General features: G+C 58.9%; 1 protein-coding gene across 2 annotated transcripts; it reads left to right on the plus strand.

Annotated features, from left to right (window-relative positions):
• Nucleotides 1-1,785: 1,785 nt before the first annotated feature.
• DUSP14 (dual specificity phosphatase 14) lies at nt 1,786-15,768 on the plus strand. 2 transcript variants are annotated; one of them, XM_082328480.1, is made up of 3 exons: nt 1,786-1,920; nt 12,813-12,911; nt 14,438-15,768. In XM_082328480.1, exon 3 carries the CDS (start codon nt 14,556-14,558, stop codon nt 15,150-15,152), a length of 597 nt encoding a protein of 198 aa, XP_082184606.1. In that variant the 5' UTR covers nt 1,786-1,920; nt 12,813-12,911; nt 14,438-14,555; the 3' UTR covers nt 15,153-15,768. The 2 variants fall into 2 exon arrangements, with proteins under 2 accessions (XP_082184606.1, XP_082184607.1); XM_082328481.1 differs by lacking the exon at nt 12,813-12,911.
• Nucleotides 15,769-16,781: the final 1,013 nt, after the last annotated feature.

Below are 16,781 nucleotides of genomic sequence, written 5' to 3' on the forward strand. Positions count from 1 at the left end.
ACAAGCCAGAGGGCTTGGGGTAGGGGAAGCTTCCTATTAGGGATTTTTGCTATTTCGGTCTGAACGTGTGACAACAAAACCAGAAACCGAACAAAAACAGGCAGGGGTGGCAACGCTTTGCTCCAGCAGCCGGGGGGTTAAAGTGGAGGCTGCCCTCCTCCTCCTCCTCCTCCTCTCCCCGGTGCCAGGCAGCCTTGTCCCATCCCTGCCATGGAGGGGAGGCGGGTGGGAGCAGACCCTTCCACCTTAGCCCGGCGGTTTCCAGCCGAAGCCAAACTCTCCCCTTTGCCGTGCGGATCCCCCTGCCCACGCCATCCCTCCGCGGGGACCCCAGCCTACCCTGCCGACGGCAAGGGACCAGCCCGGCCCCCAGCATGGCACCCACAAGGAGCCAAGGGAGCGAGGGGCCCCCCGGGCCACCCTCCTTCCTCTCCCCCAGTTCCCAGCACAGGGAGGAGAGAGACACAGCCGTGGCTCGGGGATGTCCCGAGTCCACAAATACCAGGCTCAGCTCCCTCTCCTAGGGCTGTCCCCCTCCCACCTTGTCCCCACAGGGAACCCGCCTCGTCCCCACGCACTCTGCCAGGGTCCCCATGGGGACACGACATGTCCCATCCCTAACGGGAACCTTGCCATGCCCCTTCATGGACCCTGCCACATCCCTGTCCCCACAGGGACCCCACCACGTCCCCACATGTTATCATGTCCCACAGGGATGCTGCCACATCCCCACAGGGACCCTGTCACATCCCTTCATGGACTCTGATACATCCCCATCCCTACAGGGACCCCGCCATGTCCCCCCAGGGACCCTCACTTGTCCCCAGCCCCACAGGGACCCCGCCACATCTCCACACACCGTGGAGACAGGACATGTCCCATCCCTAACAGGGACCCCACCATGCCCCTTCATGGACCTGGCCAGATCCCCACACACTGTCACGTCCCCACAGGGACCCTGCCACATCCCCAGCCCCACAGGGACCCCACCATGTCCCCAAAGGGACCCCCACTCGTCCCCAGCCCCACAGGGACCCCACCATGTCCCCAAAGGGACCCCCACTCGTCCCCAGCCCCACAGGGACCCCACCATGTCCCCAAAGGGACCCCCACTCGTCCCCAGCCCCACAGGGACCCCACCACATCCCCACACTCTGGCAGGGTCCCCGTGGGGACATGACATGTCCCATCCCTAACAGGGACCCCACCATGCCCCTTCATGGACCTGGCCAGATCCCCACACACTGTCACGTCCCCACAGGGACCCTGCCACATCCCCAGCCCCACAGGGACCCCACCATGTCCCCAAAGGGACCCCCACTCGTCCCCAGCCCCACAGGGACCCCGCCACGTCCCCCCGGGGACCCTCACTCGTCCCCAGCCCCACAGGGACCCCGCCACGTCCCCCCAGGGACCCTCACTCGTCCCCAGCCCCACAGGGACCCCACCACGTCCCCCTGGGGACCCCACTCGTCCCCAGTCCCACAGGAACCCCCACTTAGAATCACAGAATTGTTTAGGTCGGAAAAGACCTTTACTCGTCCCCACACGCTGTCATAACCCCGCAGGGACCCCGCCACGTCCCCACAGGACCCTCGGGGAGAGGGCCCGGGCCGAGGGAAGCTCCGCCGCCCGCCACCCGCCGCGGGACATCGGCCCCGGCCCCGGGCCCCGCCGGGCAGCGGCGCCTTTAAGGCTGGGCCGGGCGCCAGCTGCCTCCGCCCGGGGGCAGAGCCGGGCGGGCCGGGCCCCGCCGTAGCCTGGTAACCGCCGCTCGGCGGGCGGAGGGCGGCCCCGGCAGCGCCGCGGTCAGGTGGCAGCCCGAGAGACGGAGCCCGGCTGCCGCCCGATAAAAGTCCTGCCCCGCCGCCGCCCGCCACGGCCGCGAGGGAGCGCGGAGCCGCCGCCGCAGGAGCCATGGTGAGAGCGGGCCGGGCCCGCGCCGAGCGGGGCAGCGGGGCCGGGCCCCGGGGAAGGCGCCCGCCCGGGCCCCGGCGGGGAGGGGGGCGGTGGGCGAGGAGGGGGCGCCCGGCCCCGCGGGGGCTGAGGGGAGCGCGGGGGTCGGGCTCGCCCCCGCCCGGGGCCGGCGCCGCCTGCCAGGGCTGCTCCGGCCGGCGGGGGCTGCCGTGGTCGCCGGCTTCCCCTGCTGCTGCGAGGCTGCTTCTGCGTTATTCACGGCTCGCCCTGGTGCGATGCGCTTTAAAGTGCCCCCGTCGGCAGGCAGGGCAGCGCCGGCTCTGCCCGGGAGGCCACCGGCCCCCCGCCGGTGCCCCAGCCCCTCGCCTTGGCCTCGGGTCCGCCCGTACCGAGGCGCGGCGGAGCCGCTCGGGCTGCGCCCCGGTGGGGCCGGGGCAGCCCCCGCCGTGCGGAGGGGCTGGATGCGGCCCTCGGTCCGGCCGCCCGCGCTGGGGTCCTTCCCAGGGTCAGGACGGTCCCGCGTGTCCGGAAACGGTGCTGGCCGCGCTGGGACGGCGTGGGCCACCGCGGGCCACCGCGGCGGCTCTGCCCGGAGGTGCCCAAAAGAACAGGACAAGGCGAAAACCGGCTGGCGGGTGGTTAAACCCCGAGCAAGCCTGGCCGGAGAGAGGGAGTTGTTTCAGCTCTACACCAGAATAGCCAAGTGCAGAGGTTGGGTGTTTTCTCGACGTGGAAACAAGCCTCAGCCCACACCGCGCTGCCGGCAGTGCCGGAGCGGAGCAGCATCCCTGGCTGCCGCCCGTCGGGGTGCCGGCCGCCCTCGGCACCCCCGGCTCGCAGGGCACCCCGGTGCCTGCAAACCCCGGCGCGTGCCTGCGGCTGGCTGGCCTCAAAACCAAACCGGTTGCGTGCGCGGCCCTTGACTCAGCTCCGGAGTAGCTGCTTTGAGCAACACTAGTAATGAATGAGTGGCATTTGGCTGTAGGGAGATTGGGAAGGATTATAACCTGTTCGACTGGGCGGCAAATGAGTCTTTTATTCTGAAGCTCTGAGTATTGACAGATGTCCTAATATCATGTTGCAAGTTCAGTTTATCCCTAATGCCACTGCCACAGGAATGGCGGGGGGATTAGCACTGACAAACACTGTTTTCCCTTATGATACACCGGATCAGCTGTCCCTGCTCTGGCAGGGAGCGGATTCCTCCCCCTGGGTCTCTCCATCCACCTTGGTGTGTGCCGTGTTCCCGTGGCTGGGACAGGCTCCGTACCATTCCAGTTCGCAAGCAATGAAAAACAAGAGTCGCTGGTTTGGAGAGCGCGTGCCAGTGCCCACCGGCAGAGATCTGCTGCCATGACTTGGCTAACGCGACCCTGGTGAACGTCGGGAGGGGAGCGCTAATGCGGCGGGTTTTAATCGATTTACGCCTAGAAGGTGGGAACGCGCCGCTCTGCCGGTCCTTGCTGCCCCCCGGACAGGGGCATGCACGTCCCTTCCTTCCTCCAGAAACAAAGGTGAAATCCCAGGGATTTCATCCAGGCCCTCGCTGCTCAGCAGGGTCTGCTCCAGGCTCCGGCACTGCTTCCTTCTTGGTCAGGGCAAAATTGAAATCTGCATGGCTTAATTCAATACCTGATCCCAGCTGGAATCTCAGAGCTGGAAAGGCAGAGAGCTCCTGCTGCTCTAGTGCTAGAAAGGTACAGGGTGTGGGGGAAAGCCTTCTGTCTAAATCAGACGTTACGGGAGGGAGGAAAGCCATGCAGAAGCCAACACAAGAAAGTCTCAAACAGACCTCTGCTTTGAGAGTCGCTACCAGCTTTGTCCCAGGGAACCGGCCACATCTGGGCATCCAGGCAGAAGTCAGGAATGAGGAGAGGAGAAGAGGCATCCGGGCAAGGCAGCGGGTACCAGGAGCAGCTTTGCTCCGGCTCACCACGCGCTGGCCCCAGAAGAGCCATCTACACAAGGCCGTTCACCAGCGCAGCGGAGAAGCCTTCCAGGCTTCCTGCCACTGCTGCAGGACCTTCCCTCCAGGGGCTGCCTGCCAGGGTGGCTTTCCCTAGGAGGTGGGGATAATGCCTTGAACCGGGTGCGGGAGCTTCTCCCAGCCCCTTTTTTTCCTCCGGGTACACAACCCTCTCAACACACACACTGATTTATCGCTTCAAAAAAAGACACGCTGAGCAACCATAATGCAAATAGAAATGTGAACATCTAGCAGATAGGGCTCTGGCATTTGGAAATAGCCGAGAAGTCTCTGAACAGCAGCCCCAGCTGCTTGGAAATAAAGCCTTAAACTCGAAGGCAAACGCACTGCCCGCCCTTCCCTGGGCACCGCAGGGCTGGGGGTGCCCGCAGAGCACTCCCTAGTGCCAGCACTACAGCTCGTGGGCTAGTCTCACACGGCTACTCCCCCACTTCAGGAAACAAAATAAAATAATAATCAGACAGGTTTTAATTTCCCAGCAGAAAGGCTCAACAGGTGCCGCTGTGCTCACTCCAGCCCTGTGTCCCACAGCCAGGCGGGCTGGGGTACCTGGACTGATGAGGCTTAGTTTTCCCCTCTGCCAACATCCCACCCCGCAGCGCGGAAGGTGGCTGCGGGTCCCTTCCCCTTGGGGGGACGCTGAGCAGCGGCTCACGGGGGCAGGAGTCCCAGTTGGCAAAGGAAATTTGAATTTACTCGGTGTCCCTTCTGCTGTCAAAATACATTTTCACCAAGCCTTGAGCAGCCAGAGCTACGTACTGGGAGGTGAGGGGCGCTGGCCCTGCACTGCTTACAAGGGAAGCGTTTGCTACTGCATGTAAACTTGATTTCCAGCTAATTGATTAAAATTGGCCTCCCTTCCTGTTACCCTAAGCAACCCCATCGATGTGCTCAGAAGGTGACCTCATTCCTTACAGCTGCTGCGGGCAGGCGGCCGGGCGCAGCCGGCCAGCCCATTCCCATCCTGCTTTCTTGCTGCTCTCCCTTCAGCCCTTGCTTCCCGCTTTTACTGCCCCATGCCGAAACACTGCCTGGCCTTGGGAAGCGTGGGCAGCCCCTGCCTGCCCGCAGGGGATTCCTGCAGCGGGGGCATGTCACGGGTCAGGTTTACCAGGGGGTGCCAGGCTTTGAGACCCCCTGGAGAAGCGGGGCTGCACTCAGAGCATGCACCAGCTGGCAGTGCCCCTGGAAAAGGTCCGGGTGAGCGCCAGCATGGAAGCACCAGACAGTTTCCAGGGCACATTGCAGTGAATTTGCAGCTGCCTTCTATTGTATGGGTTTTGAGGTGGGCTGGCAGAGACAGGGCAGAACCCAGAGCTGCTGCCCCAGTGCGCAGCGCTGCGACATAAGCAAGAGGCACAACCCCTGGCAGCGTGGACCTGGGCCAGCCCCGCGGTGTGAGCTGAGCAGCCCTGCTCCCAGCAGGGAGCAGGGTCACACACGAGCAAACACACCAGGTCCCTGTGTTTTGCTCAACTAATAAGGAAGAAATTGTGTCCCTCCCGTCAGCTGCGACTGCGCAAGGCACGTCCCCAGGAAAAACAAGGCTCCATCTTGCAGCACCCCAGGAGCCAGAGCCAGGCGCGGGTCTGCTCCTTGACCGTGCCCCAGCTGCTCTCCCTCCGCGTCCCCCCGGGGTCACGCACACTGGGACAGGGGATGGAGCAGGGGAGCTTTTCTAAACTCCACCTGCAATCCAGATGCCATCAGCTGGCATCGAAATAAGCTGTAGCGCTTCAGAAGAGATGATATCTCCACTTGGGGTTCAAAACCAGCCCTTGGTGTTCAGCCGACTACAGAACCGAGGCTGCACACAACTGTAGGATCCTGTTCATGCCTCCTCAAGGCTTAATTCTGGTTTTTAAAGAGCATTTCATGCACCCATCCAGAGTTTAAGTAAGATGCAAATGGCCATACTACTGGCTTGTACTGGGGCCCCGCAGGTGAGCCCTGTGCCCCTGCTGCTCTCTCCAAGCGACTGGCACGCAGAGCGTGGTGCGTTAGAGCCGGCCAGGAGCCAGCGGCTCCAAAATAACAGGCATGGCTTTAAAAAGAGAGATGGTTTGTTTTTCTTGCATAAAATCCTCTTGCTGGTTGCCGAGGGAAGCTTGTCCCCAGAGCAGAGCGGCTGTATCACGCAGGAGTTTATAAATATCAGCGTGCTCTAGGTTGCACCCGCGCCGGCTCCCCGTCTCGCTCCGTCCCTGCGCGCCGGCCGGGAGCTCTCCCCATGGCGAGAGGTTTTGCTCGCAGCTGGCAGGATCCAGCTGCCAAGCGGAGAGGAAGCAGCCCTGCCTGTTCCCACTCCACAGCAGCAAGGAGGGGGCGGCTGCGTGGCAGGGAGCGTGTAACGTGCCCGTGGGCAGGCTCTGCTGCCTCGCCGAGGAAATAGTGGCAGCGTGCATAAAGAGTCCGCGGAGCTGCCTCCCCCTGCCTGGGAGAGGAAAGCAGGCAGCAGGGACCCTGGCTGATGGGCCAAGTGGCATCCTCTGATGGATCCTTCCAAAAACCTCACCACCCATTTTTTCTGCTCCTTTGGTGCTGGGAGAATAGCAAAGCAGGGAGCCAGGCTTTGGCTCACAGAGTGCGGAGGGGCCGAGGGTCTGGTAGAGCACTGCTAGACATTGAGGAGCTCATCAGCTGGGCACACTGGGCTGATTTACAGCCAACTGCAAGGCATGCCCTGGTGGTCTGTAAATGCTTGCCATGCTACCTGTGCTTTTTGCAATTGCTTGTTAACCCCTCATAAGTTTGTTCAGGGTATTAACCTCAGCAGCCTGGTCACAGGCCAAGGCTCGGTGGTGCGATGCGCCTGCAGCATGAGCAGACTGGATGCAAGAGCGCGGATGCTGCTCCTGGGCTGCAGGAGGCAGCCGGGTGAGGCTTGCAAAGTCCTGGCCTTACCCGAGCCAACCCAGGCCTGCCCAGAGCACCAGGCGCGCCATCGGTGCCCGCGGAAGGGAGACGAGCTGTGACGCAGGAGCGTCTGCTGTCACCCCTCCAAAGGCAGCGTCACAGCAGGCTGGGACAGGCTAATTAGGGTTCGTCAGCCCTGCAGCCTGGAGAGCTGGCTCGGGTCATGGCAGCAGCCTGAATTCCAGGTGTGTGGAGGAGGCAGTGCCACACCAGAGGAAACAAGACTTTGTGCTTATGGACTAAACGTGTTTGATCTGAGGTCGTTGAGCAAGGATAAGCCTGGGACCTTTTGCAGCCATACCCTGCGAGTTTCTTGCGCAAAGGGGAGCCGTGCCTGAAACACACCGCGAAACCTGTGGGAAGTTACCAGTGTGTTCTTGCAAGCACGGGGGACCCAGTTGTGCTGGGTGCTGCACAAGCAGCCAGGCCTGCTCAGAGCTTTGGGTAGACGGATGATTATCTAGATTTAACATCTGACAGCTTCCATCCTGTGCTCGCCTGGGAGGGTAATGCAGGCTGCGAGCAGGAATCAATCAGGGATCAGTCAAGGCATCCTCTGTCACAGCCCAAATCGCCCCACCATCCCCTCCTGCTTCCCCTTCCTTCTTTTCTGCCTCAAAACCAAATTGCTCGTCCCTTCCATCGCGAGGATGTGCTGATGGCTCTGAACCACACGCCCGAGTCTCTAACAGCCAGGAGCGCATCCGTGACAGCCAAAGGCAGGAAAGCAAAGACCCCAGCGGAGCAAGCAGTGAGCTGCGGTTGCTGCCCTGACACCCGGGAGAGGTGGGCTTGCTGATGGCCTCAAGCCCACTTCAAACTCCCACGGACTTGGCACGAGCAAGACCTGACCCTGAGAACGGCTGCAGTTCGTGCTCTCTGCTGAAATTTATTTTAAATGCTGCTCTCCAAGACCATTTCTGAAGCAATTTGCTGTTCAGCCTGGCTAGGAAGAGCCCTGAGCAGGCTCGTTCATTCAGCATCTGCAATATTGACTCTTCTCTTTACTGCAGCATTAGAGAGCATTTGTCATCTCTAAAACGAATAACTTTTCCTCTCCTGGGAAGGGGCATAAGGCTTGCTTCAGTACTGACATTTCGCACACCCAGCCCACAAACCTGCCTTGAATCCCAGATGATGCTCTGGGAGTAAAACCAGGGGCTTCGGTGCCTTTGCTCTGCCAGCAGACTCCCCTGGTCCGCCCCGTGCGCTAAACCTGCTGAGTACCTCTCGGGCCCTGCCCTCCGCACCCCTCCGAGGACGCCCTGCTCAGCCACAGCCCTCCCGGCAGCGTTAGGGCAAGAGGAGCAGAACGGCTGCCAGAAAGCTGAGGCACCCAGCGGGCAGCAGCAAAGCTGGGAGCAGGACCAACCATCCCTTCCCACCTGGTGAGCTGGCTACCGAGTTGCACATCTGCAGGATTTCCCCCCTTCTAGGGAAAACAGGGCCTGGGAGATGCTCCTGCCTCTGCCAGGTACCAGCTACATTGCCATGGTACTGACCTACAGGCCTACACCAACTCCAAGTCTTACTCAAGTCCCTCAGAAACAAGTCACAGCCTCTGCTCTCAAGCCAGAGGAGCCCTTAAAAAAAAAAACAACAAAGTCAAAACCAAAAAAAAGTCAGAGAAAACCACCCAGCAGCACCAGAATAAGAAAGCAGCAGCTCAGACTTGCCAGCTCATTGTCTGAAGACCGGCAAGCAAGGCTCTCCCCTCCTGTCCTAGAGATCACAGCATATTTCACTAACATCTGCCTGTTTGCATTGGTCTTTTGAGCTTTCAGAGGTGTTTTCAAGCCTTTCTCAGGAGGTCCAGGAACCAGGAATGCTTTCCTGTGGGAATTTCAGCCTTTGTTAGCAGGACTACATTCCCGGGAATAAACGCAAGAGAAACAAACTCCAGCTATTACAAGATTTGGAAGAACAGAGCCTTAAGCATTGCCAGCAGCAACCTTTCCAAGGGACTGGACCACCCGATACACAAACCATTACATTGATATTGTTGTATTGCTTTTGAAACCTCCTTGCCTGGAGAGGAGCCCCTTTGACGCCAGGAAATCCAGCCCGGGTGGGATACGACCCAGTGTCAAACTGGTGAACCCTGCGAAGGCACACGCCACCAGCCTTCCACGGGAGCAGCTACCACGGGCAAAACGCCTGCCCCTTCTCCCGGCAGACCCGACCGCAGATGAACCACGCAGCTTAGCCTCAAGGTACAGCAGAAACACCCGCAGCGTCCGATACAAGCCAGCCAGACTTACCTGAGCAGCGCGGCTGGGAGAAGCGGGTCTGCGGAGAGCCGGTGGGTGCAGGATGAGGTCCCTGCCATGGTGGGTGCTGGAGAAGTGTCCCCTCGCTGTAAACCTGCACCCGAGGACAGTGCTGGCCGGGAGCTGTGTGGAAAGGACCTGGAGGCTTTGAAGACCAAAGTCATCTCCAGGCTGTAATTACCCACTTGCTTCCCCCACCCCTGATTATGCAGATGAGGGACATGGCAGAACCCACCAATCTGCCGGGGAGGGAGGAGGCTGCACTGGTCCCGCCCCTGTGTCACCAGGGCCAGGGACCCCAGGGACCCCCTGCCACCCCGGGGGGTCCCAGCCCTCCCCGGCAGCCCAGGGGTGAGCACGCGGCGGCAGCTGGTCTCTGTGCACGGAGGAGACCAAGGCAGAGTCTAGAAAGGGATTTGCTGTGGGTCAGGGCTGGTACAAGATTAATTAATCCATTAATTGGAGTCAGCTCAGCAAACGAGGATGCGATGGCAGGAATACCTGGTTGCTATCAGCCCGCCACCAGCCAGTCTTTGCCCGAAGGACCACGCTGCGCCCTCTGGGAATTTCAGCCCTTTGCAGGAAACCACAACCGCATCCCCTGTCCTTCGGCTTTCGGCTGCTTCGTTAGAGACAGCCCCGGTTCTGACCCGCGGCGCAACAGCCCGCGCCACCTCCCAGCGCCGTCTCGCAGCCCGGGCGCAGCGCGCCGGGGAGCGCCCACGGCCCCTTCGCAGGGCGACGCGCGGCGACGAGCCAGCTGAGCCAGGCTGCAGCACCCCGAGGACACCGACTGCAGGCTTGTGTGACCACCCCAGCCTACGCAACTGCTCGGAAACTCGAACCAGGAAGAAATGGAAGGAGACGTGGGGTTTTTTTTCCACAGGAGATGGTGGAAACTGGCTGTATCAGTGCAGCTCTCCCCGTCTCTGTGCAGAGGCTGAATGAGGCACAGCTGGACCCGCAGCCAGCGCCTCTCCCCGTGCCCGTGCAAGCAGCCTGTTCGCCGCTGTGCTGGCCTGCTCTGCCGCTGTCCTTCGCAGGTACCGCAGGTGGCACAGCCAGGACTGGGCTGTGTGCATGCCTCACTTGATCTTCAGCTATTTTTTTTTGCCTTTTTTTGCACACAGCAACGGCTGTGAAGAGGCTTTTCACTCTTTTCCTCTCTCTCTGCCCCAGCACAATGACGGGAACTACCGCATGAAGAGCAACAGTGTTGGATTACAGCAGGGACACGGCAGGGTAACGCGGGTGTGTTGAGAAAGGCAAATGGAGTTTCAAATGGAGCGAAACAGCAGACTTTTTAGGCAAGCCTTTGTCCAAAGCTGGCTGGGGCCAGGCAGGAGGGTTACAAGAAGGTGCAGACAGATAAAGATTCACACCACCAAGCCTGGTGGTAGCTCCTAATCATCAGCCGAAGGCACCGCACCCTGCGCGCAGCCTCTGCCATCCGAGGCAGACGAGGCCCCTTTCATTTTCAGGCTCCCTGCAAGCCAGCAGCTGCTCAGCCTGGTTTGTGTGGGCAGGAGGACCACGGCTTTGTCACATGCCTGAGACAGCATGTCGCAGTCGGTGGCATCCCAGCCAGCTCCCGCTGCGAGAGCTGTGAAACACGGGAAGGGCCGCTGGCACCTGCCCCTCTCCCTTAGCGCCTTTCCCCCAGCATCTGCTCCTGCCGTGGCCGGTCGGGCAGCATCCTCGGCTACCAGGGATTTGGTCTGATGGAGCACAGCAGCCTTATCTCTCGCTTATATAATGAACTCCTCTCTAAAACATTAACTCTTCCTGGACGAGAGCTGTTCTGGTTTGAGCAGGGGCAGTGCTGCCTGGTGTCAGCCATTTGGAGCCCCAGGGAAGTGGAGTTAAACAGGGACACGGGAGTGCAGGCACCTGCCTGCATTCCCAGCTGGCCCCAAAATCCTCCCTGTTCCCCCGCTGCTGCTGACAGCGAGCAGAGGTGGGACAGACGGGTGCCTCCCGTGGGCTGCTCCTCTCTTCCCGGGGGAGCAGTGCATCCCGGAGCAGGAAGCCGTCATCCGACGGACCGTCTGTCTCGGCCGCCATGGGATGCCGTCTCGGATGGCTGCTCAGGAGCAGGCTGCATGCGGTGCGCAGGCAGTTTGCTGCCAGCCCAGCGGCAGCAGAGTTTGCAGAGCGAGCCCAGCCTGTCACATGCAAATGTCTGGATAAGTTGCTGCCTGCAAACAGGAACCACTTTATGGAAAGCAGCAAAGCCCCTCCCAAACCGCCCCAAGGAGCGCTCCGAGCACCCCTGGGGAGCAGCTGGAGCCCAGGTGCAGCAGCGTGGACGTGGGGCCAGCAGGAGCAGGCGGTGCAGGCGAGCGTGCTCAAGCCCAAGCAGCATGTCAGGGCTGGGGCAGAGGTTTGGGTGCCCCAGTCTTGGGGAGCAAGGCAGGGACGCTGCTGCCCTGCTCCCAGAGGTGCCAAGGCACCAGAAGGCCCTTGGCCGGTGAGCGAGGCGAGGTGCCATGCCAGCACCCACCGGCCTCTCCTGCCATCCCACAGCACGTTTGCAGGTCACCCTCTGCTAACGTTTCCCAGCCACCCTCCAGGGAGGGGCGTTAAAAATCCCGTTTGGGTTTGTCGTTTGGCCTCTGGCAGGCTTGTCTCAGCTCCCCAGCGCCTGCCAGAGCCTCCCAGCCCGCCCTGCCTCCCAGCAGCCCAGCGCTGCGGCCGTGCCAGCACGGGCCTCTCCGCGGCACTGTGCAAAGCCTTCCCGGCCAGCCATTGTCCCGAAGCACCGAGACCCGCCACGCGCAGCAGCTCTCCCTTCTCCGACCCTGGCTCCAAAGCTAAGCCAGCCCGTTTCCCTCCCGCTCCGGAGCTCAGCGTGCAGGTTCCTTTGTCATTTTTAAGGCCACGCACAGGGAAACGAAGTCCTTTCCCTGGCCCTCTCTCTGCACACCCCTGTCCGAGGGAGGGGACACGGAGCAGCTGCCAGCCCCTCGCTGCCAGCCCCGCTGTGCCGGAGATGGCTGACGGAGGAGCTGCATGAAAGCAGGGAGCACGAGGGTGGGTCTGCCTTGCTCAGAGCTGTTTTGGGGACCAGTGTTCCTCTCCCTCTCCCATGGTCCAGCAGCGTTTCCCAGCAGGCAGCTGCTTCCCCTGCACTCTAGGGACTTGTGTTATTTCTGGTCTGGCTGGAGAAATAAAAGACGGGGATGCTGCCCTGTCCTCCGCTTTCCAGGAGCAGCACAGGCTCTGCCCCTTCCCACTTGCCCCTGTAATTCCAGCAGTGCCTCAGGGAGCAGGGCCGGGGAGCACAGCCCTGGCAGAGGGTCTCCCAGGAGAGCGTGCTTCAGGCACCGTCAAAAGACACGCAGCCCTGCACTAGCTGTCTGGGACTAGGCAAGAGCCTTGGTGGCTGCTAAAGGAGACGTTAGAGCAAATTAATTACTTAAACTATTTTATTTTTCTTGAGTCATGACTTTTGCGCCAGCCTCGGATTCCTCTGGGTCTAACACGATTTTGAATGCCGTGTTGGCAGGAGTTGGTGACATTACACTGTCAGCAGCAAGTGCCTTCCCCAGGCCTCTGTCTCTCCCCGGGGAGCGGGCAGGGAAGCTGTGGTCCTCCTTCCCAGTTCTTGGACAACACCCAAACTGGGTGGCTTAAACCTACCTCAGCGGAGGGGGCTGCCTGGTGTCACATTTGGGTCCAGCACAGATCCCAGTAAACCCCATGCTCTCTTCTCTCCCCAGCGCAGCGCTGGACACAGTCTATGAGACATCCCAGCTTCAGCAGCCCACAGCGTCCGTGTGCCAGTCGGTGATCTGGAGCAGGACAGTTTGTTACTGAGCGTAAGTGCCCGAATCCTTTTGCGTTGTGAGTAACAGCTATTTGAAAGCAGGGATTTCCCCTGCTCAAAGGACTTTATTCCTTTGAAAAACCGTGCTTTTCATTGCTGCTCCAGCTGGGTGACTGCGGTGGGGGTGTCCGCAGGGGAAGCTGAGTGTTCACAGCTGCAGCAAAAATCTTCTTGTCGGGGCATGAACTCTTGCAGCGCCGGCACTTTGGGCCCATGGTTGCAGGAGCTGCTCAAGTAGCTGCCAGCAGGGAACAAGCCACAGAGGAGACCGTGTTATGCTCATTAAGTTACCGTACCGCAAAGCCATGCCAAAAATCTGCTGGCAGCATTACCAGCCGCTGCTGAGACCTGCCGGTGTTTCCCGGAGCGCGGGATGCAAGACAGATGGCTGCACTGTCGTGTCAGGGCCGGGGGAGCCGCAGTCGGGGTCTCTCAGCCCTTTGAGGACTCTCTGACCCGGCGCATTAACTGCTGGAGGGACAGACACCCTCTCACCCAAGGCGCTGAGCATCCCCCAGATCCCCACCGTGCGAAGCCCAGTGACACTTTGGTGGGCTCAGACCTACCTGGGCAGAGCAGGGACTCCCCAGCGCACGACGCTGACCGGAGCCTCTCCCACCGCACGTCTCCGGCTGGAGACTGCATAGCTAAAAGGGACTTACAAAGTATTAGTGCCCCGGGGCTCGTCCCCTTGCTTGTGGCTTCTCCACTGGCTTCGTAGAAGTCCTACAGGAGTAGGGGAGATAAAAGCGGGGGTCCTTCCTGGGGACCACAGCAGCGGTAGGCGGGAACGCGTGGCTCACGCAGGCGAACCCAAGCCTTTGCAGAGCGTGTCTTTCTCCAGAGCATTAGTCAGTCGTTAAAGCAGCAGGGAAAGAGCCTCCCTTGTCCCAGCCTCTGCTTCGGTTTTACTCTCAGCTTCTGACATAACCAGGTCACTCTTTCCACACTTCCCCAGCCTAGATGAGAGCCGATTACCAATCTGGATGGACATGACTCACTGCCTTTTCTAATGAGCAGCTTTCCTCCGTTTATGTACTTTGGCGGGGCCTTTCATACACCTAAAAAAGGAGAAGGGTGGCATTGGGGAGAGGGCAGGGTAATCTAAATTGCTGGCATCTGCATCCAGCCCCAGTGAGCTGTTTCTCACCGTCCCCTTGGACCCTGGCCAGTTGTGAAGTTGCTGCTTTTGAGCAGGGAAAAGGCGTAGCTAATCTTCCACATGCTAATCCGGGTGAAATGCTGTCCAGGCCCACAGGTAGGCTGCCCAAACCCTCGATGAGTAATTAGAGCTAATTGGGCTAGGAGACTTTTTTGTTAATATCTGTCCAGGCAGTGCCTGGGGGCCCCGTGGTAATAAGCGCTGTGCAAACCCAGAACCACCTTACCCCACGGAGGTTTGCCAGTAGGAGTTTGTCCAGGCCACAGCAGGGTGAGTTGGGTTTTCCTGTTCTCTTGCGTAGACGTGGTCTCATCGGACAGCTGCCCCGCTCATGTGGCGTTGCTTGTGTTTTGCAGTGACTAAGCGGAGGAAGCTCTTGCCGTCCTAGCACCACCAGGCCAGACAATCCTTCCCTTGGCTGAAGATCCCGTTGGATCTCTTCCCATAATGGAAGCGTGAGTGCCAAGATCCTCCATGACCTCCAGAAGCCACAACTCCTTACCGAGAACTCTGATGGCTCCACGAATGCTTTCCGAAGGTGCCCTCGGGGGCATCGCCCAAATCACCCCCTCGCTGTACCTGAGCCGGGGCAGCGTCGCCTCCAACCGGCACCTGCTCCTCTCCCGGGGAATCACCTGCATAATCAATGCGACCATCGAGATTCCCAATTTTAACTGGCCCCAGTTTGAATACGTGAAAGTGCCTTTGGCTGACATGCCCAACGCCCCCATCTCCCTGTACTTCGACAGCGTCGCCGACAAGATCAACAGCGTGGCGCGGAAGCACGGGGCCACCTTAGTCCATTGCGCCGCCGGCGTGAGCAGGTCGGCCACCCTCTGCATCGCCTACCTGATGAAGTACCACAAGGTGTCCCTCTTTGAGGCATACAACTGGGTCAAATCGAGACGCCCCGTTATACGCCCCAACGTGGGCTTCTGGAGGCAACTGATAGACTACGAGAGGAAGCTCTTTGGGAAGACGACAGTTAAAATGGTACAGACACCATATGGCATCATCCCAGACGTTTATGAGAGAGAGAGGAGACCCCTGATGCCTTACTGGGGAATTTAATGTGACTGCAGACAGGAAGCACAACAGAAGGGACGCGCTGTTCTGAGTCGACCAGACTGGAGACATTCCCTTCTCCTTCTACAGCCAACTTTGGTTCTTTACCATACAGCAGAACCTCAACTAATTCTCACCTCACTAACCTGCAAGGCCAACGATTCCCTTCAAAGCATTTCTCTCTACAGGGATTCCCCCATCCGCATTTCTCTGATTTAGCAGAATGAGGTCTCCTTATAAGTTGATTCCTTTCTTAAAGCCTCCCTCCCTTTTTTAGTCAGTTTATTAGTATCCTATGAGGAAAGGCCTAAAAGGCATTTGGCAGAGTTAATAAACAAAGTGCGCTTTGTGATGCGGTAGCCTGGATATTTCGTTAATAGCTTGTTTGCTTCCTTGCAAAATCCTGTAGCGGCTAGGGAGCGGCACTAGCACAGCGCGAGCGAGGTCCTACTCCGAGGCAGTGGGTTTTTCCAAGAGCCGGGAAGGCAGGCGTGCAGGGTTGTGGTGCTAGTGCTGGTGTTTTCTTTAACATCTGTAGTGACTCTCAGTATATAGTGTTTGAGATCTTTAGTCAGCTCTTAATCTGTATTAAAAGTCAAAAAAAAAAAAAAAAAAAAAAAAAGCAAAGTCAGTCCATGTCGGCCACAAGTAAAATAAAATTTGAATTATTCAAATCAAGTAAATACAAGATCCTTTTTCACTCATTCCATGCCAGGGCAATAGTCCTGGTATACACTTACACTACTGAAAAACACTGGTGTTTTTTGTGGGTGGAAAGTAAACCGAGATCTTGTCCCACGGTGGCTCACGACAGAGGCGAGAGGTTAACCCTCCCGGCACTGGACAGCCAAAGAAACATTTAGGAAACTGTGTGCACGGCCACCTTCCCGAGGGGCTGGGCTGCGTTGTCTAACATTCAATCAACCAGTAAATTGGAAGTAGGTAAAACCGCTTGATTACTTAGCTCTAAGTATGGTCGTGATCTGCCTTAGCCCATTTCTAAATCACTTCATTATGTCCTCAAGGTTATGTTGCATTCTAGAATTATTCTGCGCAAAATGGCGATCTGTTCGACCTCCCGGACAAGGATGGCTTTACGGAGAAGGCTTTGCCTTGTTCTGTACGTGATGAGAATGATTCCAGCCTGAGACGTGGGAGAAGCCTCTCCGGGGCGTAGCCGCGGCCTCCTGGGCGTCGCTCCCCTCCCTGCGGACGGGAAGGGACTGGTTTCGGTAGAGCGTAACTGGAGCACCAGGAGAGCAAGGCAAGTCCGTTCCTCGATGAGACGTTTGTGTCCTCTGTTTCATCTCTGAAGGAGGAATATGCAGATTGCTGGATGCCGAGATAGCTATCCGATTTAAATGAGATTCTATACTTGTAAAAAAAAAAAAATCAATAAAGATTAAAGAAGAACATGTGTTGGTTTCCTATTCAGAACTGTCCTAATGTATCTCAAGTAACAGCGAGAACACGGTGTAATATTGAGCAGTGGCTTGAAACAAATCTGGACCTCAGTCTTGAGAAAAACACTGCGATCTGTTCCCATCACTTGGCTCATCAGCGTCCAATCCATCCAGGTGTCCCGCAATTCCCGGTCCTCATCACAAAAGCCAGGCAATTAATTGGGCTGCCTCA

The sequence above is a fragment of the Platalea leucorodia genome, assembly GCF_965183815.1.
Source record: "Platalea leucorodia genome assembly, chromosome: 16".
Taxonomy (NCBI): domain Eukaryota; kingdom Metazoa; phylum Chordata; class Aves; order Pelecaniformes; family Threskiornithidae; genus Platalea; species Platalea leucorodia.

Bases quoted from the DNA above. Each gene is read 5' to 3' on its own strand.
- DUSP14 (XM_082328480.1), top strand. From the start codon at position 14,556: ATGACCTCCAGAAGCCACAACTCCTTACCGAGAACTCTGATGGCTCCA.